This window comes from Desarmillaria tabescens, assembly GCF_030435595.1.
Source record: "Desarmillaria tabescens strain CCBAS 213 chromosome Unknown EV420scaffold_22, whole genome shotgun sequence".
Taxonomy (NCBI): domain Eukaryota; kingdom Fungi; phylum Basidiomycota; class Agaricomycetes; order Agaricales; family Physalacriaceae; genus Desarmillaria; species Desarmillaria tabescens.
Window position 1 is genome coordinate 624480 of NW_026848321.1, and position 20121 is coordinate 644600.

Below are 20121 nucleotides of genomic sequence, written 5' to 3' on the forward strand. Positions count from 1 at the left end.
ATGGCTGGTCTCTGTAGACTCATTACATACTTACTGTAATTCTTTCTGCATTCTGCATGGAATGTCAAATACCCAAGCGAGACTTTCAATAGAACAGGGTCATAGTTACAATGGAATTTCTGGACAGGCGTAATTTCTCAACTTTAGTGCCGCAATTTCTTCTAGTTCCCGCTGTTTGATCGACTAGTGCGGTCGGGATTTGGCGGTTTTTCAAGACCTCCATGTAGCCGTGGGCGGCGAGCAAACACATTTCTGAGCTTCCATGACAATACTTGTCCGAAATTCTTGAATACTCGCATCGAAGGCGGCGCCGGTGAGTAAGTGGACAGTCTTCGATGAATCAGAAAGCCCCGGCGTGTATACAGAGCGGACGTTCTGGAGGCATCTCTCCTCATGACCGAGGATATGGTTCTGGAAAGAAAAACATCATTACGAGAACAACAAGAAGAACGAAAGAAGCGCTCACGAGCTCCGCAAAACTGAATATAGCCTCGTAAGAATCCCGCCGGTCCGCCGTAACCGACGATTCGATATGACATGACAGAATGAGCCAAGTAATATAGTCGATGGCTCTCGCCTTGCCCAGAGGATACACAATGTTTACATTAATCAAGGGCGGTGTTCTACACAACCTGTAAGGTAGTAAAATAGGACGCAAAGCACAACGATGGACATAACACCAAAACGAGTTCAACGACGAAGTAGATACAACGGAAAGATGTTAATGAAGGGGCGCTCATAAATACATGCAACTAATAGTCAACGTCCCTTTGGAATATAAACAACCCTCCGCCCGATATAAATTGGAAGGTGGATAAGAAATTAAAGAAAGGGTGCGATATATGTAATAGCCAAGAGATGCGACAAAAAATAGAGTGGAGTAGAATTCAAAAGCCAGAGATATTGCGACCCAATCAATCCCTCGGTTCAGAATTGATAGATGTCGGCCAGACATTTTCCCCCCGACTCCGGTCTTTATCAGAAGGTCGCGGCAGAGGAATGGCACTAGTGGAGGGACCGCCCACTGGTGCAGGCAGTGACGTTTGTGGTTGTTGTTGACTCGTAGACTGTGAGCCGCTTGGCGCGCCGCTACTAGAAGCAGTCGCGTTCCTTAACTCATCCATCCCCCTTTTGACATCTCCCATCAACCTATCTGTGCGATCCAGTATCTCCTCCGTTCGCCGTTTGTGCTCATGCAGTTCCATATAATGCCTCTCCAAATCCGCCAAGGTCGGTATACCACCGCCTCCCATCATACTCATCGGCGGTTCATGTCCGGAGTGAGTTGCTAAAGGGCCAGTATAGAATGGCGACATTCCATGGGGCGGAGGAAGGATATAACCACCCTGCGGAGGTGCTGCTGTTGCGTGTCCCATAGGCGAATGTGTTCTGCTTGGAGCATTTGATCCCGACCTCATGTAACCTGAAGGCATGCCGGGACCAGACGGAACACCACCGCCAATCGCATTTAACGGAGGAAGTTCGAAACCTCCATGACCGGCAATAAACGGTGACGAGCGTTGCATGTGGGGGTAAGGACCAATCGATGGCGGCCTATGAGAGCCCTCCCCAGTCCAGCGTTTCCGTGAGCCTCCGTCCTCCTCACCTCCTGTACCAGAATCCATGTTAACATCATCATCGCCCGACCTTTTATCACCTTTGCTTTTCCGGGCCTTCTTCCTTTTCGGTTGATCGGCACCTTCCCCATCACTCTCGTCACCCACTCCCACACCACCGAATCGGCCTACAGAAACCAAGGCCTCGGCTGCGGCCTGATCAGACATTCGACCTAACGGCGGGGGACCAACAGGACCAGCAGCGGGTACACGTTTTCGACGCTTGATAACACTTTTCTTCATCGAGTTGGGACGATGAGTCCCGTGAAGCTTAAAGTAGAGGCCTGTAAAGGAAGGGCCATGAGTAAAAGCGTATCACCAGACCAAACATAGAAGAAAAACGTTAAAAAAGAAGGCGAATAAGGTGCGGGTGACGATAACATATCATCAGCGCACACTCACCACCTCGCAGTCGTTGAAAAAAGTGAGAGAGATAAGATACCCGGTTCATCGGAATTTTAATCTGATAAGATCAAATTCGGGACATGTTGGCCAAACAATCGATGGCAACAACTGGGTACGTGGATGCAGGGTCCCATACGCAAACGATATTGCGGAAGAGGGAAATGTCAGAAATGAGAGATGACTTACCGCACGCATTACAAATATTATTGCCGACATCGTCCCGTCTCCACAAGGGCGTCGTGCTTGTCCCACAGTTTGCGCAACTCAACGCTCCTACGGCACCTCTTGGCATCTTCCTCGAAGGGTTCCCGCTCCCGCCAGGTCCACCACTCGGATCCGGACTCCCAGCACCATCTCCTTGGCCCGGTGAACTCGGTGCCGCATCATCACCAGCACCGCCTACAGAAGGTGAATTAGCGGTGTTGGTTGGCTGGGATGGTGACTCGACGACGGCGCCCTTTGCGCTGCCAGCGGGATCGTTGCTGCTGCTAGGTTTCTTTTCCATCTCCATCATCCGGGATGAAACTGATACAGCATTGTTATAAGTGGGACAGCCTGAGCAGGCTGAGCTCCCACCTGTGCCGTCACATCTTCCATCTCCGGGACATGTTCCTCCAACATGATGCGAAGCTGTTGGCGCAGTTGGCGATGGGTTGGTGGCAGCGTGTTCCGTGGGAGATGAGGGCTTGCGCTGATTTTGGGACGAGGATAGAGTCGGTGAGGTAGACATTTGTTTTGACCCTAAACCATTAGTTCCGTTGGTGGGAGCAGAAGTGAAGGATGGCGGCGGAGGATGAGGTGGTGGTGTTCGAGCGAGTGACGATGGACGAGGCATATGCCGAGACTTTTGATAAAGACCTATATCAGAGGAAACAGGAGAAAGACAGTGAGAACGAGACGAAGACGCAACAGAGGATAGCATAAGAATTGAGGAGAGGGAGAGGAAAGTGCGTCAATAAACAGCTCTGAAACGACAAGCGGATGCAAGTAAGGTAATAGAAAGAGTTAACCACGAATGAGATAATTGACAGGACTAGGGTAAGCGACGTGTAAAATGCGAGCTGAGCGCCGGCATCATATCAAGTTGTTGAAACGCAGATGATGCACAATGAAAGAGCATTCCGCGTCGCCGAGCATGCCTCTACGGTGCGGGACTGATGTGACACGATAGTGATACATAAAATACAAATGGGAAAGCACGACCAACGCGCGCTTTGGAGTGATGAATGACCGGGGACATGCAAAAAGTGGCCAGCAAGCTTCTACAACACGTGTAGAGAGTGAAGACGATCGACCGTCGTGCAATGGAAGAGCAAGGATAAGCAATATAGAAGCCAGACTCACCACAAGCGTTGCAGACAGAGTTACCGTCTGCATCCCTTCTCCAGAGCGGGGTATCCGACGTTCCACAGTTCACGCACGTCAGTCGCGGTGTTTGGCCCGTTCCGTTGGGGAAATTATACTCCTCCGAAGGTCCTGACCGCTTCATGGCGTCGTATAGATCCGAAGGTAAGTTAGAAGCTGTTGATTCAAGATCTAATAGTGATGAGCATCAATACGACTGATGCCGTCCATCGGACACGTCAAGGGCGACACGTACGAGACATTGTCGATGTAATAGGCGAATTATGCATGTTCAGAGCGGGCGGTTCTAGAACAACTGGCGACATTATTGGGTTACTTTTGGGGGCTGTTTCCGGTTGTCCTGGCTGTGCAGGACGATCCTATTGGGCGACCGGAGGGAGAAGAAAGCAGGGAATAGTGAGCAAGAAGACTGGCCCAGCAGAGAGGCAAAATTTCACGTAGATGATGGTGGTTCGTGAACAAGATGTGAAAATAAACAGGCCGGGGAAAAGTGTCAGCAGGGGCAGATAAATCCAGATAACGCCCCAGCCAATCAGAGCGATCTTATTGCGCGATTGATAACGGTTCGAGACTAATCGCCGCTTATCTCCCGGTCTCGATTACTCAAATTTCAAATTGATAAATAAATATATTCTATTATTACACCCCTTCCTCGGTCCCACCGCCCTGCTCAGCCACGGACCCCCCTTCCCGTCCCCCTTGCTCCCCTTGTAACCTCTCGATATCGCTCAAACTCGAAACTACTCGTTTTAATATCGTTCTTGTCATGATCCGATCAACCATATAATTTAGTGATCTAACGGGTGTATCATCACAAGGGTTACAAGCAGCGGTCCTCATACTAAAGTGGGGTTCATGGCCGACGGCCCGAAAATAACTACTTTCGCGGGATGATTATCTATAAATGCGCACTTGCCGGTATGCTGCGCGGTCGAGCCAACTCCAGCCATTTTACATCACGGCCATTTCTTGGTTTCTCTCACTGTTGTCTGTATACGTGAAACTTGTTACCTTCTTGACCTGATCATGATTCATTGTCTCACTGGATAAGATATAATTCGCACGATGTCAGGGGGTTCTTCATGAGAGATAAGACAAGGAACCCGACAGGTTCGGTGCGGGACAAATCTGACATCTTATCAGATAAATCCGCACGGTCACTGATAGAAGGTGATAGAATTCATTCCTTATCACGGATCCTTTGAAAGCGTTCCAGACCAAAAACAACAGGTCCTCGGGTGACGAGAAAGAAGGCGTTAGTACTCATTGGATCCCACGTTCAGGTATCGATTTCCGACCGTATAAACCACAGTACCTGATCCAAACACGATCTCTCCAAGCCATTTGAAGAGCACATATATATGGTATTCATTACACGAAGGATCTGAACCGGAGCCTTTCGACGATGAATATGACAGCGAAGTACGCCAATCACCATCAGTGCCCGAGGCTGAAACCGACGTCGCCTGTTGCTGTCATCCTCAATCGCACCTTCTTTTTGATGACTCCCTGCTCCTTCAACTTCGCCCGTTTGAGTGGCCATTTTACGAAAGATCCGCCGGATCCTCCTCATCCCCCTTTCTTGAATTCAACTCAGAACATGACATTGCCTCCAGGGATGGAGGAATTGTGCTCGTTGCGGACGGAATTGTCGAGAGGAACTGTATGTTCTGGAGCTGAGAAAGGCGAATATTGAAGGAAACCAGTTACATACCCGCTGGCTCCACCCGTATTATTAGCACTTGCCTGAAAGATAATAAAAGGAACAGTTGCCACGAAGAAGATCGCGAAAGAAGGCGGAGGATCTTTGACTGCATAGCCTTTTCTCATGATTTCTATTTCCAGCGTCAGGGTTTCTCCAGAGGCTGCTCAAAGAGAACATCAGAAATTTCCCAAAACGTACGATCTAACATTCAAAATCCCAGTGTCGAGCTCATTGAGGTAGAGCCATTGCGCTGGGGAAAGGCGAGAACTAGCTATTGGGCCGTGTCGAAGATCTCCGCCAGGAAAAGCAGATAGGGTGGAAATCCTACGAATAAAATCTTGATCCTGAAGAAACAGCTTCGCCCAGCGGTTTTTGTTCGAGGTGACCACAAGGGCCTGGCAGGATTGTCGGCGAACGACCCGGGGTTTGAACTTATATCATTTGCGGTGCCCTTGCACATAGCAATGTCCTCACGAAGCAATTGCCGAGTACTAATAGAGGTCAATATCAGCAATATATTGTTAGCATCGCAAGAAGCCGCAGACATGAGTGAGAATAGTGATTGAATGAGTGAGCCTCAGAAGTGGCTGTGCCCCAAACGAGCAAGTACCGACTTACCCGAGGCTAAGCGTTGGGTGTAAATTCAATTGGAGACAATATAGACCAAAACAATAAAATTTCCCAGCTGGGTGGTATAGTTGAGGAAATGGAAGAATTAAGGGCCAAACCATGTATGGAGGTGAATGAAAGGTGTACTTAAAAGAGTTCTATGATGACTTGGAGACCAAGGATGAATACAGTGCAAAGACCCAGAAGACATCATGTATGGAGTCAAGTTGGCGAAGTTGGCATATGGTCAGAATGAACTAAAGTTGTGATTAAGGATATCTTGCTTTCGGAAGGATTTAAGGAATAATGTTGTCAACATGGACAAAAATGATAGCATCAAAACTATTCTAAGTGTCCTCTATTCCCCTGTCCTCTGGCTCACCAGCTCCCTTTTCCGTATTCATAGTAATGCTCTCTGGTTCATGATTATCAGTCATCTCTGATCTACCATGTTCCAGATCAACACCATTCTCATTAGCAGTTAACACACTATCAGGATTCATGCTTGTTGAGTGAACCACTGGTGCGAACTGTAAAGAAGGGACATTGGAGCCCATTTGCCAGCTGTCATTGGGACGTGCATTTCCCAATGCAACACGTGCCACAATAAGTGTGGGAGAGATTGCCTTTTATAATAAGATATTAGTATCTGGATTCTTTCACAAAGACAAAATGGTGACAAACAGTTGTTGAAACATAGAAGCATTCTGGGTAAAAACACATTGGTGCTTTGAGAGGGATTAAAACCATGTATGCTATTAAGCCAATAGCATAGAGTAAGGCAGATTCAACTAGAATCTCAATGACTCGGTGGTAGGTGCGCATACTGGTGCTGTTATTCAGCCTATCTGTGCCCTGCTTGACTGTCAGGATACGATAGATTATGAGTGTAGTGCAGAAAAGTGTGTTTCCTAAAGAACAGGAAAGAGATACTATGGTCCATTTGAGTTCCAATGGTTTGGGACCAATAGTTGTATATTGTAAGCTGGATTGCAATGCAACACTGCCACCAGCTGCAAAGAAAGATTAATGATATGATAAGAGAAGGAAGTTCCAGTCTCATACCTTCCTGGGCCAGAAAAAGTAGTATTGGTAATATAACAACTGACCAACAACAGCCCCAGATAATCCAACAGCGCCAGATCTATACAGGGCATAATGGTCAGCACACATTAAAAACAAGAAATACTGAATATCATCACAGACCGTGATACAGTCTGCAATGCCAGCATTGACACATAGTGCAATTCCTGCCCAATGATATAGGTTCTGAACAAATCCAGAGTCTCCTTTCCCAATACAGAGGTAGATAACCAAAACCCAGTCTGTAGCAACAGGAATTGTGGCAAAGATAAACAAGCATATAATCAAGAAAACCATAGTGTTTTGTGCTTTGGATCGAGGTTCTTTGCTCAAGACTGTTGGTATTTATATCATGCATGGTACTGTGAAATTGGAGACCAACACACATATTGCCCATAATGCAAATACCACGATGCAAGTATGGATGCCTGTTGTGTTTCTTTCAGTAAACATGTATATATATATCAGTTTACATACTGACCATGCATGAAGATTCCTATTAGTGCCTGATTGAGGATCGCCGTTAATATTTGTTCTTCTGACATGGTGAAGATTTGGGGAGAGGTTTGTGGACTACCAGTGAACTCAATGTCTACCTTTATATAGCACTAAATAACAAGCTTAGCGCTGTGATTCATCGCAACACTGATGGGCACAGGATTACAGATCGTCAGACGATTTCTTACTAACACAGATCTTCTGCTTCTGCCAGCGATTTCAGGGCATGGATCCTGAAGTCTCCGCTTTAGAAGAGTGAACAGTCCAATCTTCAAGCCCCCATGGACTGCGCCGGTCTTCTGAATGGCAGCATGGAAAACCTGAGCGAGTACTAATTGTTTAGAGATTTATGGATAGAAGACTGAAGTTGCAGCTTACATTCAGCCTGCCAAGATCTGACGAGGCTATGAGCAGACTGAAGACACCGTAACAGTCTAAAAAATGATATCAATGAATCCACTATCGATTGACGCCAGACTTTTGGTATGTAGCCTTCCGACGGAAGTATTACGAGCTATGCAGACAAGGCCCAAAGACTCAAAGTCATAGCAGTAATAGTCGTCGCACTGTCTGGTAAAACAGAAGCAGCCGTGGCCAGGCCGTACGTGCGCAGGAACTCACTGCTAAGCATCACCATAATAGTAGCAACCATCGTCCCGTTGGTTTGACCATATGGAGCGACTTATGAGTGGAAGAATGTATACGTACATTAATTCCTGGCGTCCACAAGATGATGCCTTATACTATTCGGTTTACTCGAGTCATTGACGCCACTTTTACCGTGACAGGATGATGAGACAGAAACTAAGCCCGACCGGGCATGGAATATCGAAATAGTAGTGTTTGACGGGAACGGACGATTCAAAAGAAGGGAGATAGCACAGGGGAGATAGGAATGGGATCCCTGCAGACAGCATCTCCAGCATAAATGGATACAAGCCATAGTATTCCCAGACGCAGTCTAAAGTGAGAGATATACAATGTTGAAGGTCCTACAATGGCCACAAGACGTAGCGGAGCCCAATGTGGGATAAGACGGATAGCAGTGGATATGTGGATAACCGTACCGCTGTTGAGAGTTTACTGATGATCCCAAAACATCCTCTACGTCTCAGCGCTGTTTCATCCACGGTCCTACTTCACCCAATCCGTCTCTCCCCTCACCGTTGCTGCTGTCGTGATCTTGTTCATCATTGAGCTTCTGGTTGATTTTTGGCCCTGTCAGTGGGCCTTTAGGCTCCCATTGAAACATACGAGTCAATATCGAACCTAAACTGGCGGTGCGGCTGTGGTGCGCTCATTGTGCGGGAACTAGTATACTGTGATGGCTTATGCACTTGGGGAGTGGGATTGCAGCGTCAAGGGTAGCCAGAGAGATGCCCGCCGGTCTAACCCGAGGAATGAAAGCAGAATCAAAGTGGCACGGAAGAAATGCACCGGAGACACGTGATCCCATCCCTTCCTCCCTCGAACGACCAGCACTATCAAACAAGTAGCTCGTCTCTCGCTCCCTCCTTATTTCTCGCCTTTCATCAGCTGGCTTCCGCTCCTTCCTTGTGATACCATCACCTTGTTCACCATCCATCGAGCGCATCAAGTCCAAGTCTCCGTAGAGGTGGGGTTTTTAGCAATATTTCAGGTGTTACACTGCTCAGAGTGGCGACCATAGACATCGTTATTGTCACAGACTTTTCCCAGTATCAGTCTTCAGCAATCCTTCCCAGACCTATGGAACGTAGTCGTTCAAGATTTCTGTCGAGGGCAGATCTCAAATTGGGTTCAAATGCTCGATAAAGGGACCCGAGTTCGTTTTTGTTCCGTCCCCGGACGAGGTTAGCGGAAATGACTGGATGCTGGGATCTTCCGGTAGGCGTAGTTGAATCTGAAGTGCGCTCCTCCATGTCGGTACGACAACTCATCAGTAGTTAGTGGCCATAGTCACCTGAGATGACTCCAAGTCACTGCTTGTCGGTGTAGGAACTCTATATCTTCGAGTGTTTCCATACAGAAAGAATATACATGTTTGTCGATATCGATGATCTCCGGTCACCCTCTGACACCTCGTCATGAAAGATTCATCACAACGAAGATTACATCGCCGATTCCGTGTGCTTCTCTCATGTTGACTTCTTTTTAATCACCCTTTCGCAAGAGCTTTGGGCAGAGTTGGCCTAAGCGTTGGTCAATAGAGAACACAGAGCAAAAATTCAAAACGTACCTGATAGATCCCTACCATTGTGGTCAGTCATCGCGCTGGTGGCGGAAGAAGATATGGAGAGTCTCTGTCGGGAAAATACTAGATAGGTCGGAAATGAACCATGTCATGGCGCGAAAAGAGAGCTATCATTGAGAAGCAGTACTAAGAGCCGACGTGTCCTGTGGTTTAGGCGCACGACGAATCCAAAAGTCGAATGAGCAAAGCATCAGTCTTGTCACTCACACTTGAACAGACGTAGCAGAGAAATATCTGTGGAGTAATCAGCCTCATATGCCGAGGAATCGATTTAGCAAAGAAGAAAGAAAACGGCAGCTGACGTACCAGAGTAGAGGCCAGTTACTCAAATGCTACTACTCACCCGGGAGAAGCGCTGAGTCGAACTTAAATTCAGTCACAAACAGTGTAGCCACATCATGAAATGATAAGTTGCCGAGAACCCACAAATGTATAAACACCGAAAGAACACGACGAGAGATGGGAGATAGGAATGAAAATAGACTGTCCTCGAATGAGATATATGCAAGTTCGCGAGGGAATAGGTTGTCCCAGGAATCCCCAAGAGAAAATCAAAAAAAAAATCTAGAAAGAAACGGAGTATATGGGGAGTAGAAGTGATGGATAGAAATGATGATAGGCTGAAGATTGACGCCAAAGGACAAATATGCAAGTCCAAAAGAATCGAAATGATAGACATGAATAAAGATAGGATAGACTGGGGGTGTAGGATGTCAACGAAGAGATATGCACGTCGAGAAAAGATAAGACAGAAATCGGAAGCAACGAACATGCACGCAGATGTCCTGAACGAATTTCCAAAGATGGGGATGAGACCGAGAGCCGACGAGGCGCAAGAAACGATGAAGATATCATAGGATGTAATAGTTTGTCGTTGACGCAAAGCATTGGGAAACGCAGAACAGGACTAGTCAACTACCCATCGGTAGCCAACCATCCTTCCGAAGTCCCTCAGAGAACAATGATAGCCCGTCGACCACACCGTCTCCAAGGTTCCTCGTATGCCAGGGATAGAGGAAGGACTGGTAAGCTCGTCAGCGAACCAGCCCTCCTCCAGTGACCAGCTGCATGCACCAGAGCCCGTCGACCCCGATGCATCGCTGATCATCCCTAAGATCCCGACGCTGCGACAGGACATTGATAGTTTGTTTAGTCGATATCCTCGTCATCTCTAAGCGCCTGTTGGTGTACAATGGTGGTAGGCTCATTAAGGAGATTTAGAACGGGACAGCTGAGAATAAAGTTAGAAGGATGAAAGCACATTCGAGTCGAATGAAAACTCACGCAGGGGCGTATCCGACGCGTAGAACCGCCGCTTTCATCCCACTGGCGCATCGTAGGCGCACCGAGGGGGAAACGGCATGGGTTCAAGATTCGCCGGTTGGAACGCAACGAAGGGGTGGGTGAAATTTCCTTTCCCAGTCGTTGCCCCCTCCCAGCCGATCGTGGAGGGCGAGAGGAGCTCGGTCCACCAGCGCATGGTGACCCAGATATCTGACCCCGGGATACGGACGGTATCCCCTTTCGCCGAGCAGGCGATGGAATGCGAGATGGGGAAGGCACACGCTTAGGATAAGGCGTAACTGTCGGCGCCTCAAATGAGTCCTTCAATGTATCATCATTAACAGATGAGCTTGAGGATAGAGTGCCTAAGACCGGGTTAGACGGCCGCTCCAGTGAGTGGACCGTGGACTTGACCTAGACAACATCACCCATCAGCAGTTGTATCATACTAATCAAGTGACGATCCTCACCGAATCCTGAAGCACCTCGGGCTCAGGTTCGTGTTCCTCACCAGCAGGTTCTGCCAGGATCACAGACTTTAGCGCAAGATAAGCATCGTTGACGACCTTTTCATCCGATACAAATCGGCACAAAAAATCCTTAATCCACACGTGCTAAATGTGATGATGAACAATTTGTGGATATCATATTCAAAGTCGGAACTCACCTTAATCCATGAAGGCCAACCGTGACCCAAAGAGATGTACGGGGGATTTTCTTCAACAACTCCACCCGTCGACTGCAAAATTGGCCCGAGATCAGTGACCGGTAATAATCTCCAATTGACTATGCTCACCGGTTCTTTACATAGTCCAGGCTTGTGTTTCGCAAGAGCACTCTTTGTGAAAAGCGCGGACAGTAAAGCGAGATAAGCGTCGTCGCCGAGTTTTTCATCAGACACATATCTCTGGAGAAATTCCTTCGCCCAAATATCCTGAATGTGATAATGAGCAATTATGGATATGACCATAGTGTGTAGGGACTCACTTTACTCATTGCGGAGGAGTTATCGCATAAGGATGTGCATCGTGTCGGTTCCTTGACAACTGGAGCCACGCTTAACTTAGTCGACTCTAATTTCCGAACATCCATCATCGAAAACAAGGACGTTAAGGGCGGCATATTCTACAAGCTATGCATTACCACGTTCACCAATAGAAACCAGTTGGAACCTCACCTCTAGGCCCTCTTCAAGCTCAGCAAGGTCCGAGCGGAGTTTATCCAGCTGGGGGGTTTGACGTATGAAAGAACCGATGGATGAGAATGAAACTAGGGATATCTCTCCCTGCAAGTCCTGAAAACAAACATGTCAGTGACCGTCGGATAGTTGTTTGTGGTACTCACTTCTCGACTAGTCATTGAACGAATAGCGGATTCGAAAGAATCCGAAACGTTATACTCCATGCCAGCCATCATATCCGACACGGCATTCTGATCCGGGACCGTTGTATACGAGCTTGATACCGATTTCTCCGAATTGGACTCGCCGGCGGAAGAGGTAATCTATCGCGCATACAGTATTAGTCGGTATATTGAATGGCGTTAAATGGCGGTGCTTACCTGGGTGTCGGGTGCTTTGAAGACGAGACCATTGGTCGACTTTGTTGACGAGTAGATCGCGCTACTACTGTATCCAAGGTTTCCGGATGGGAACGACACCGTGCCTGTTGATGTCTGGAAGGAAAAATAAATCAATCCGGACTATATCATGATATACGACACTCACCTGGACGTCCGAAACCAACGATGAACCTATACCATGTTCTCCGTGTCCTCCTGCAGGTGTATCCTCTGCGGCGGCAACCTCGCCTCGGCCAATACCACTTCCTTCAGTTGCCGGACATCTCTCCAGTATGTCTAACACAGCAGAAACCAGCGCGTAGACTCCCGCCATTCCTACGTGTGTGAACACAACAACGCGGAGGTCGTCAGCAGATGCGGAATGATTCTCGGAGAGAAGCTCCCGGACGAGAAGGAGACCGAGAGCAATAGCGACCATGACAGCGAAGACAAGCGCAAAGAACAATGTTCGTCCGCTTGAACCAGGGACCGGAGATGACCTTGGGACGTACACCGGAATAGATGCAGGGCGATGCTGGGACGGCTTGAACGCCCTGCTGAGAACTACTACAATGGCACAGATCACGAAGAGTAACGCCAGTAGCGTTAACACCGGGAACGTCTTCGAGTTTGACGGAGCTTGTATGACCATAGGCGCGAGACGAACTGGGCGAGGCTCGACGAAATCGTCATTAGGCGGGGAATCAATAGGCGTCGTCGAAGGTGGCGTCGAGGAAGGTTCAGAAGCTGCTACAGGAACCATACTCTCGACGACGATTGGCTCAACGACGTCGATATCTACGATCCGAGACAGGCTATCCTCGAGGGAGGTCAACCTCGAATTGAAATCCGTGATTCCATGGGGAACGCCGTAGACGATTCTGTCTGCTATGACAGAGAGTCCCTTCCACCAGAGACCGATGTCAGTAGTGGAGATGGACGCCCCGTATAGAGACGTAGTAGAAAAAAAGAACAAGAAGGAAGAGAGTATGAGTGCTGAGCACAGTACCATGGTGACTGTTCCGAATTAAGATTGCTAATGTTGGATTTCCTGATCCATGGCTGCTTTTATACTCCCCGATCTTTCCTCGATCGTCGGATGTCTCCGTGACTGACGCGTCGAGGGATACCACGCGTCCTAGGGAGCAGTGTAGTAATCTGGAGAAGGGCGGGCGGGGAAGGGTAGGTAGAATTTGAATGCTTGAAAGATCGACACCCGTCGAACGTGTCAGTCGTGAGATTCGATTGGTATGGCTAAGTTTGTCACGGTGCGATCATATTCTGAATTCAGGCCAAGGCGGTTTAATAAAATTGCAAGAATGAATTTCTTAGTGTCACTTCGATGAGCGGAATATCGCCAGGCGGCGCATTGACCGCCTTTGCGAAGGAGACTCTTGTTGCTCCGATACCGTGCTGGCGTGCAAAGGTGCATGTAGGCCAAGCTCCGTCGAAATACTACCTGTGTTATTCAACGCCATAATGGATTTATTCGTTCAGGACATTCAAGCCACGGCTGTTCTGTGGAACTGTATGTTCGACCAGCAAATTAGTACTGTGAAAATGCATTATAAATATTAGAACTACACTTACACTGTCAAATATATTTCCAATCGTTGTTCAAGGCAGCGCTCTATACTTGATCCACTGGTTATTCCCTGTAGCTTAGCTACCTGCCTAAGGAATACAGTCAGCAAGAAGAGTCTTCGGATACATAGCGCAAGACCCACCATAAAATATCCCCAACATTTACCATCGACGTCAATTTCTACAAAGCTCTTGGACATCGAGATCACAAAAGAAAAGGTAGAAGCTGCCAAACTCAGTACGAAGCCAGCATAACTCAGCGGCCGCGAGTAGGAAGGTCAAGCATAGCTCTAATGAACAGGGTCAACACTGTAGATAGTGGAAACTGAGACAAAAATCATAAGAGTCACTCCCTGCCCAAATTTCCTCACCTACCACTAATAAAACAAAATTCCTCCCTCGCCCGATCCTTCCGTAGAGCACCGAAGTTGGCAAAGGTTGGTAAAAAAGACGATTTTGAAAGTGGACCTGGCAGCCTAATGGGCAGCCTCGGCCGAAGAGCTTTGCCCGAGAGACTACCCAAATATTGGAGGCCTAATTTCCATGAATTTACGCGACCAAGTTTGGCGGCCCTTCTGGAGGGCCTGGATGAGACGACTGGTAAGTTAATCGAAAGATGCATATAGGCATCTTTGATTCCCGGGTGCTCATGTGTCGGAGAGAGACAAATCTCCATGAAAGGACGAACAATCCGATTAGCAGAACAACGCAGAATTTTCGTAGTGATAGGCCAAGAGGGAGAGAACGGAAGTGAGATATCGAGCGTAACAGCACCAGCCCCTTCCAAAAGCCTTTGGATTGCTGAAAATCCAAATAAAGGTGGGCGACTGCGCGAAAAAGACGAAAGAACAAAAAGGACAGTCTCAGTGGCTGTGTTGCAAATCCGGCAACTTCCAACTTTGATAGCCGGTTCTTTCACTATCCGGCGACCACCAACCTCGATGAGTTCGTCCAGGTATGAGCGTACCGACTTCCTGTCGTATCGACAGAGTCTAATTCGCCAATAGTCTCGTACCCAGACGCCGACACGTCCATATACTCGTCCGACGGCATCCGCTTCCGGCTACACGGCATCACCCTCAATTTCACCTCCTTCAAGACGACCCTCTTCCTGAATCGTCCAGGACACTCTAACTTTTGTTCCAGCTCCTGTATAACGAGCCACAGCCGGACCTTGCCGAGCTTACTTTTCCTGGTCTTCTCCTGCTTGCCGAGGCGGCTCACACATATCAAGTCTATGCTACCTTTAGTCCCTGCAAGAACGCGGTTCGCCCTTTGATACCTGCTCACTTGCTTACAGTTCTCGGCGCCGCATTCGAATGGAAGGATCGTTCACTCGTGGACGAGGCAGCTAAGCATACCATCGCTCTGAAGAAGTTGTACAGCCGTTGGATAGTTCATACCTGGCGCCTTTGGTCAGTAATCCTTTTTGATCAACAATCATTAATTCATTATCCATGTACTACAGATCTTATACCACTGCTCTTGGATGTCCATTCTCTCTGCCACCCGCGCCATCGCAACCCCGTCTCTCGTCACTGAATGCTCAGCGCCTCAGTTAATGGCTATATTATACACAAATCCACAATGGCTGAATCTTTTCCTTTAATGCGGCTTTGCGCTCGATCCCGATCTCGGCCATGGACACCGTCGCTGTCTAAACGCCTCCGGAATCTTGAGTCTCTGTGATAGAGAAGCATTTTGCTATGACGAAATAAGACTACAATTGGCAAGGCTTATCCATATGTACGAATTCACTCAGAGCGCTAGCCTAGGGTGAGTGTTTTACTAGCTCCTGCTACATAACCCGAGCCTCATAATGTCAGGGTCTGCTAGATGAAATGTACGACGTCTGAGTTACTGCCGTCAAGATTGGTTTTCCGGGAGGTATACTAAATGAAGCTATGCCTGTGACACTATAAAAATCGTCAGACACGAGCGTTTACTCCCTGAGAAGACCCTATGAGGCCTGTGCTTGAGCCTACCGCGTAGCGATTAAATTTTCCTTACAGAACCAGTGCCACCGGACACTCCGGCACGTCGATATCGCCAGTTCTGCAACAATGAGGTTTATGTGCTGTTTCTTCGATTCGGTAAAGGCATTCAATTGACGCCACACCGTCTTATAGTTTTTTCACAGTATGACCAGTATCAGCATGGGACAGCTGAGCTCAAGTACTTGCAGTTTTGCCTGTTCCGAACGTTGATGGCACTTATGTCACCGAGACGGAAAGTATGTGTCAGTAGTCGTCGTAGCTGAGAAGTCGACCACTAATCAACTTTTTTTTTCCTTCGACAGTGCTTTATGCGTCATCGAACAGACCACCATTACGGGCTTGTGCCGATAGATCCGTTGTCCAAGGGTCAGGAAAACTTTTTTATCTACTCTTCTCGGTGCCTGACGCTTGGTGCGTGCTTCGCGCCTCTCTCTCGTTGACTGGAACCAAAGAGGTGGCTAAACATACGTGAGTATTTAAGCGCGCGCTTCCGGTTTTGTTTTCATGACATTGAGACTTAAAATAGATCACGTCTAACGACAGCTCTTTCGTATTCTAGCCATGATTCTTTGCTAACGGTTTCTCATTCATGACACTACGCAGCATCTGGGACACGAACCTCATATTACTCTTGCAGCATGTTCAAGTCTCGTTTTGTGTACGCGCCATCCAAAACTAGAGCCGCTCATCCGTAGTGACAGTAAAGTAAGTACGCTCTCTTCCTCCTTCAGCCTTCAGAGTCTCACCGCCACTCCAGTGTTCTAATTCGCCACCTCAGAATTCTCCCCTGTTCCTCCAAGGCGACAATGGTGTTTTCGCCGTCGGCACAGGGTGGATATCAGGGATGAGCTTTGGTGGGCGCTTACCAGTGCTGCCATAGTGCGGTGTGCCTATCAAGCTGCCGCCACAATGAGGTGAGGCTTCATTGACTTCAGAATTAGATTCGTATCACATCCCCTTACATACTCTATTCTCACTACTCATGGCACTTCACCCATATCACTGAGGACGTACTTTTCATTGACCGTTAACTTGGCGCAGTCGGTAATGTACTATTGAATAGTACGAGGTAGTAGTCCTACTTGGTCTCAGGCTATCGGATCATTTCTCTTCACTATAGAAAACACCGAGCTCAGTTATTCTTCATAGCTAAACACTGCCTTGTTAAGTCACAGAAACGCACAGAAATCGTTTGAGTATTTATTCAGACAACCTACGCCTTGATCTTTAAAGATCTGATTGGCCTTAACAGTTGCACAAAACCTTATCGATCTCTAATCATCATCTTGAACTGATATCTCGATAGCTCTCCTTCTATACTGTCAAGTCTATTTTCAACTAAATTTCACTGGTCCCGGTTATCACTCAGGGCTTTGGAACTTCGTGGTTTGAAATAGAAGACCCTATACGGGGAGTGGGTACCGTACTCCAAAGATCCACTCGTCTCCGTTGAGTGCATCCTCGGGCCTCTTTCTCCTACTATTTCCCTTCCTTCACCAACATCAAAGAAGAGATAGCTCAATATTAGCTACTCGGACGACCCATGCATGTCTAAACTCTCTTCCTTGAACTTCCTGTCTTAGGTGCTTGTCCTCGTCCTAGGCGCTCAGTCTGTCCAGTATGCCAGTGGCTCAGTACTCCGTCTCACGAGGAAGTCTGCCTTTGGCGCACAGTTTGGCCCCACATAATTAAACTGACCGGGTGGAAGTCTCAAGAACAATTATGGACTAAGCTTCTCAGAAACCTTGCAGCACGCAGGAGCTACCTTGTTCTCGCTTCCATCGATATACTGATTCTACATCGTGACTTCACTCAATCTTGCGTCTTGCGTATACCGGGATTACTTGATCACCGTTCATATTATATCGAAGGCCGAAAGCAAGTTCCTTTGTTCATAAATCAAAGGAGTCGAGACGATTCTATGAAAATACTGGCAGCGAATCAGCTGCAGGTCCATGTATTGAATGCCCTTTCAGCTTCACATTGCTGGATTTAAGCGTGGGAACGTAAACGATGCCGCCAGTGGAGGTAGGAATTTTTCTGGTACCTTTTGTCGATGAACCAAACGATGGGTTCAAAGTCTCCGCTTCAAGATTTTGTAAACAAGTACTGGTGGATCAAACCCGAATGCGCGTGGGAACAGAACCAAGCTTAACTCGAACCTGCCTCATGCTGACTACCAGCAACAGTAACGCTCGCTGCTTCTGCCTCTGCTATAAGGACGACGCAGCGACATGATCCCATTTCTGTGGCTCTCCCAGCTCTTCCATTCCCTTCTGCGCTTCGTTATGCCACCCCAGCACAGCGACGAGATGCGTGTCTTTTCACGGACCAAGGACGTAACCAATGCGTCGTCTCTTCTCAGCTCTCTCAAAGAGAATTACCATTTCCTCGACCACGGCCTCAGAAACATAGTTCTCACCCAAGTTGAGTACTGTAAATGTCGCTTCAGCCAGGACAGTCCCGGGGAGCACGAGTTCCTGCTCGTGACGTTGAAGGAATTGGTGGGAGCTCGACGGCCGGCGTATCTGATGGTGGACCGGTTGAATGACGATACAAAGAAGTACAGAAAGGATGAACTCCTGGCTGATTTGGTTAGGCACCAGGACCAGGAAATGGCCGGCATGGAAGAGACCGACTCTTCCGATTCATCCACATCATCTTCCGCCGCGTCCTTAACGTTGTCAACGACGGCCTCGATGCCTAGAGTCTTACCCGCTGCTCCAACATGGGATACTCCGAGTCGTGCTCATCGCTCTATCGCCAAAGTCAAGATAACCACCAAGGGCGATCCTCCCGACGCTCTCGACAGGCTCATCATCTTACCCAGGAGGGGCGACGTTGTATCCTGTGCAGGAGAGTTTGACGTTCTCATGACGATGGACCTCTCACGCTCAGAGAATGTCACTCTCGAACGTTTCGCGCACCTTCTTCGAACTACTTCGAGTAACACACCACAATACCACTTGATTTTCGCTCAGTGTTATTGGTACGCCTACACCATTTGGAGGGTCCTTGAGATGGCGGTACAGCCGCGGGTGTACATGTACGACTCGGAACTGGCTAAACGCCAATGCTCACATCGGTTAACAGGGTATGGGAACAGGCTGGTTTTAGGGAGGGGCAAGTCGGTGAATGCGGTAAGGTCCCCAGAGACGATCAAGGCCCAGTGGGAGATGGAGAAGTTTACGGAGGACCAGGAGTGGGCTGAATTGAAACAGGTGACAATCACGACTTTTCGAACGAACGCGACTTTCTGATGATACATTCAGGCACTTCATGCTCCAGAAGAAGCTCGTCGTGAGGCTGAAGCCGCTTTACGGCAGGCAGAAGCTCGCGTGCGTGAGCTTGAGAGGAGGCTAGAAAGTTGTCAGCGTCCTACAGCTGCCGCTAACGCAGTCTAAGTCATCTTTTTTTCATCTTTTCTCTCATGTTCGTTGCTGTCATTTGCTTTCGTGTTATCCATCGCTATCGGTCTTTGCTATCATGTTCAATTGCTTTCTTGTATATTCAGTACTGTGCATGTATCCATGTTCTATTAATTACGGCTCTATCGCAACTATACATAATTCCTTATTAAATATTAACCAACACTCTTACTTCGAGAGCTGACATATCTACAGAATTTAGAAATCATGACGAGTTCTCTACGACGTCAAATACTGTTCAAGTCAAAAGGTTTTACTCACGAACGATGATATTACTGGTGGACGTATCGTATAAGCTCGTCCATTCCGAATACCAACCGACAACTCGTAAATACAAGAGATAGGTTTAATTCATTTTTCACGGGCATTCCGAGAAAACTATAGTTAGTGTCTTGTTGTTTACATTGAGTGGACGTAGCAGCGAAATATCTGTGGAGTAATCAGCCTCATACATCACCGAGGGAACGAGTTAGCAGCGAAGAAAGAAAACGGCGGTTATAGTACCAAAGCGAAGGGTCAATTACTCAGGTGCTACTACTTACCCAGAAGAAGCGCTAAAAGTTAAGCTCAAATTCAGTCACAATTGGGGTAGACATCTCCAAAAAACGATAAAATTCCCAAAACCCACAAATATACAAACACCGAAAAAAAATTCCAAGAAACCCGGAGAGATGTTAAATAGGAATAAAGATAACCTGTCCTCGAATCAGAGATATGCAAGTTCGCAAGGTTATAGGATGTCCCAGAAATGCCC

At 47.8% G+C, this 20121-nt stretch overlaps 5 protein-coding genes across 5 annotated transcripts; 2 read left to right on the top strand and 3 right to left on the bottom strand.

Moving 5' to 3' along the window:
* Window positions 1-682: 682 nt before the first annotated feature.
* EV420DRAFT_523402 (uncharacterized protein) lies at window positions 683-3979 on the bottom strand. Its single transcript, XM_060482469.1, has 3 exons — window positions 3366-3979; window positions 2208-2879; window positions 683-1900 (listed from the first exon to the last, which is right to left on the bottom strand). Exons 1-3 carry the CDS (start codon window positions 3508-3510, stop codon window positions 915-917), a joined length of 1803 nt encoding a protein of 600 aa, XP_060329690.1. The 5' UTR covers window positions 3511-3979; the 3' UTR covers window positions 683-914.
* Window positions 3980-5616: 1637 nt separating this feature from the next.
* On the bottom strand, window positions 5617-7351 carry EV420DRAFT_1550563 (uncharacterized protein). The gene is made up of 6 exons (XM_060473448.1): window positions 7265-7351; window positions 7170-7211; window positions 6907-7118; window positions 6766-6844; window positions 6385-6713; window positions 5617-6326 (listed from the first exon to the last, which is right to left on the bottom strand). The coding sequence occupies exons 1-6, from the start codon at window positions 7326-7328 to the stop codon at window positions 6048-6050; spliced, it is 1005 nt and encodes a 334-aa protein (XP_060329691.1). The 5' UTR covers window positions 7329-7351; the 3' UTR covers window positions 5617-6047.
* A 3152-nt stretch (window positions 7352-10503) lies between these two features.
* EV420DRAFT_523471 (uncharacterized protein) lies at window positions 10504-13478 on the bottom strand. Its single transcript, XM_060482470.1, has 10 exons — window positions 12525-13478; window positions 12359-12472; window positions 12143-12301; window positions 11976-12092; window positions 11786-11923; window positions 11595-11732; window positions 11466-11537; window positions 11269-11412; window positions 10799-11212; window positions 10504-10745 (listed from the first exon to the last, which is right to left on the bottom strand). Exons 1-10 carry the CDS (start codon window positions 13368-13370, stop codon window positions 10722-10724), a joined length of 2166 nt encoding a protein of 721 aa, XP_060329692.1. The 5' UTR covers window positions 13371-13478; the 3' UTR covers window positions 10504-10721.
* Window positions 13479-15076: 1598 nt separating this feature from the next.
* Window positions 15077-15307, top strand: EV420DRAFT_1217604 (uncharacterized protein; the record flags this gene model as incomplete). The annotated part of the gene is made up of 1 exon (XM_060466425.1): window positions 15077-15307. A coding segment is annotated over one exon (231 nt), but the record flags the coding sequence as incomplete, so codon positions are not given.
* Window positions 15308-17848: 2541 nt separating this feature from the next.
* EV420DRAFT_1550579 (uncharacterized protein) lies at window positions 17849-19644 on the top strand. The gene is made up of 2 exons (XM_060473449.1): window positions 17849-19160; window positions 19212-19644. Exons 1-2 carry the CDS (start codon window positions 18174-18176, stop codon window positions 19341-19343), a joined length of 1119 nt encoding a protein of 372 aa, XP_060329694.1. The 5' UTR covers window positions 17849-18173; the 3' UTR covers window positions 19344-19644.
* The last annotated feature ends 477 nt before the right edge of the window (window positions 19645-20121 follow it).

Excerpts from the sequence above, each read along its gene's own strand:
- EV420DRAFT_523402 (XM_060482469.1), bottom strand. The coding sequence starts at position 3,510 with ATGAAGCGGTCAGGACCTTCGGAGGAGTATAATTTCCCCAACGGAACG. Across the intron at positions 2,880-3,365 it reads CTCTGTCTGCAACGCTTGTG|GTCTTTATCAAAAGTCTCGG; the intron begins GTGAGTCTGGCT and ends CCTCTGATATAG. Across the intron at positions 1,901-2,207 it reads TAATATTTGTAATGCGTGCG|GCCTCTACTTTAAGCTTCAC; the intron begins GTAAGTCATCTC and ends CTTCCTTTACAG.
- EV420DRAFT_1550563 (XM_060473448.1), bottom strand. The coding sequence starts at position 7,328 with ATGTCAGAAGAACAAATATTAACGGCGATCCTCAATCAGGCACTAATA. Across the intron at positions 7,212-7,264 it reads AATAGGAATCTTCATGCATG|GCATCCATACTTGCATCGTG; the intron begins GTCAGTATGTAA and ends GAAACACAACAG. Across the intron at positions 7,119-7,169 it reads ATTTGCATTATGGGCAATAT|TCTTGAGCAAAGAACCTCGA; the intron begins GTGTGTTGGTCT and ends AAATACCAACAG.
- EV420DRAFT_523471 (XM_060482470.1), bottom strand. The coding sequence starts at position 13,370 with ATGGTACTGTGCTCAGCACTCATACTCTCTTCCTTCTTGTTCTTTTTT. Across the intron at positions 12,093-12,142 it reads GTTCAATGACTAGTCGAGAA|GACTTGCAGGGAGAGATATC; the intron begins GTGAGTACCACA and ends GTTTGTTTTCAG. Across the intron at positions 11,538-11,594 it reads CTGGACTATGTAAAGAACCG|TCGACGGGTGGAGTTGTTGA; the intron begins GTGAGCATAGTC and ends CCAATTTTGCAG.
- EV420DRAFT_1550579 (XM_060473449.1), top strand. The coding sequence starts at position 18,174 with ATGATCCCATTTCTGTGGCTCTCCCAGCTCTTCCATTCCCTTCTGCGC. Across the intron at positions 19,161-19,211 it reads AGTGGGCTGAATTGAAACAG|GCACTTCATGCTCCAGAAGA; the intron begins GTGACAATCACG and ends TGATACATTCAG.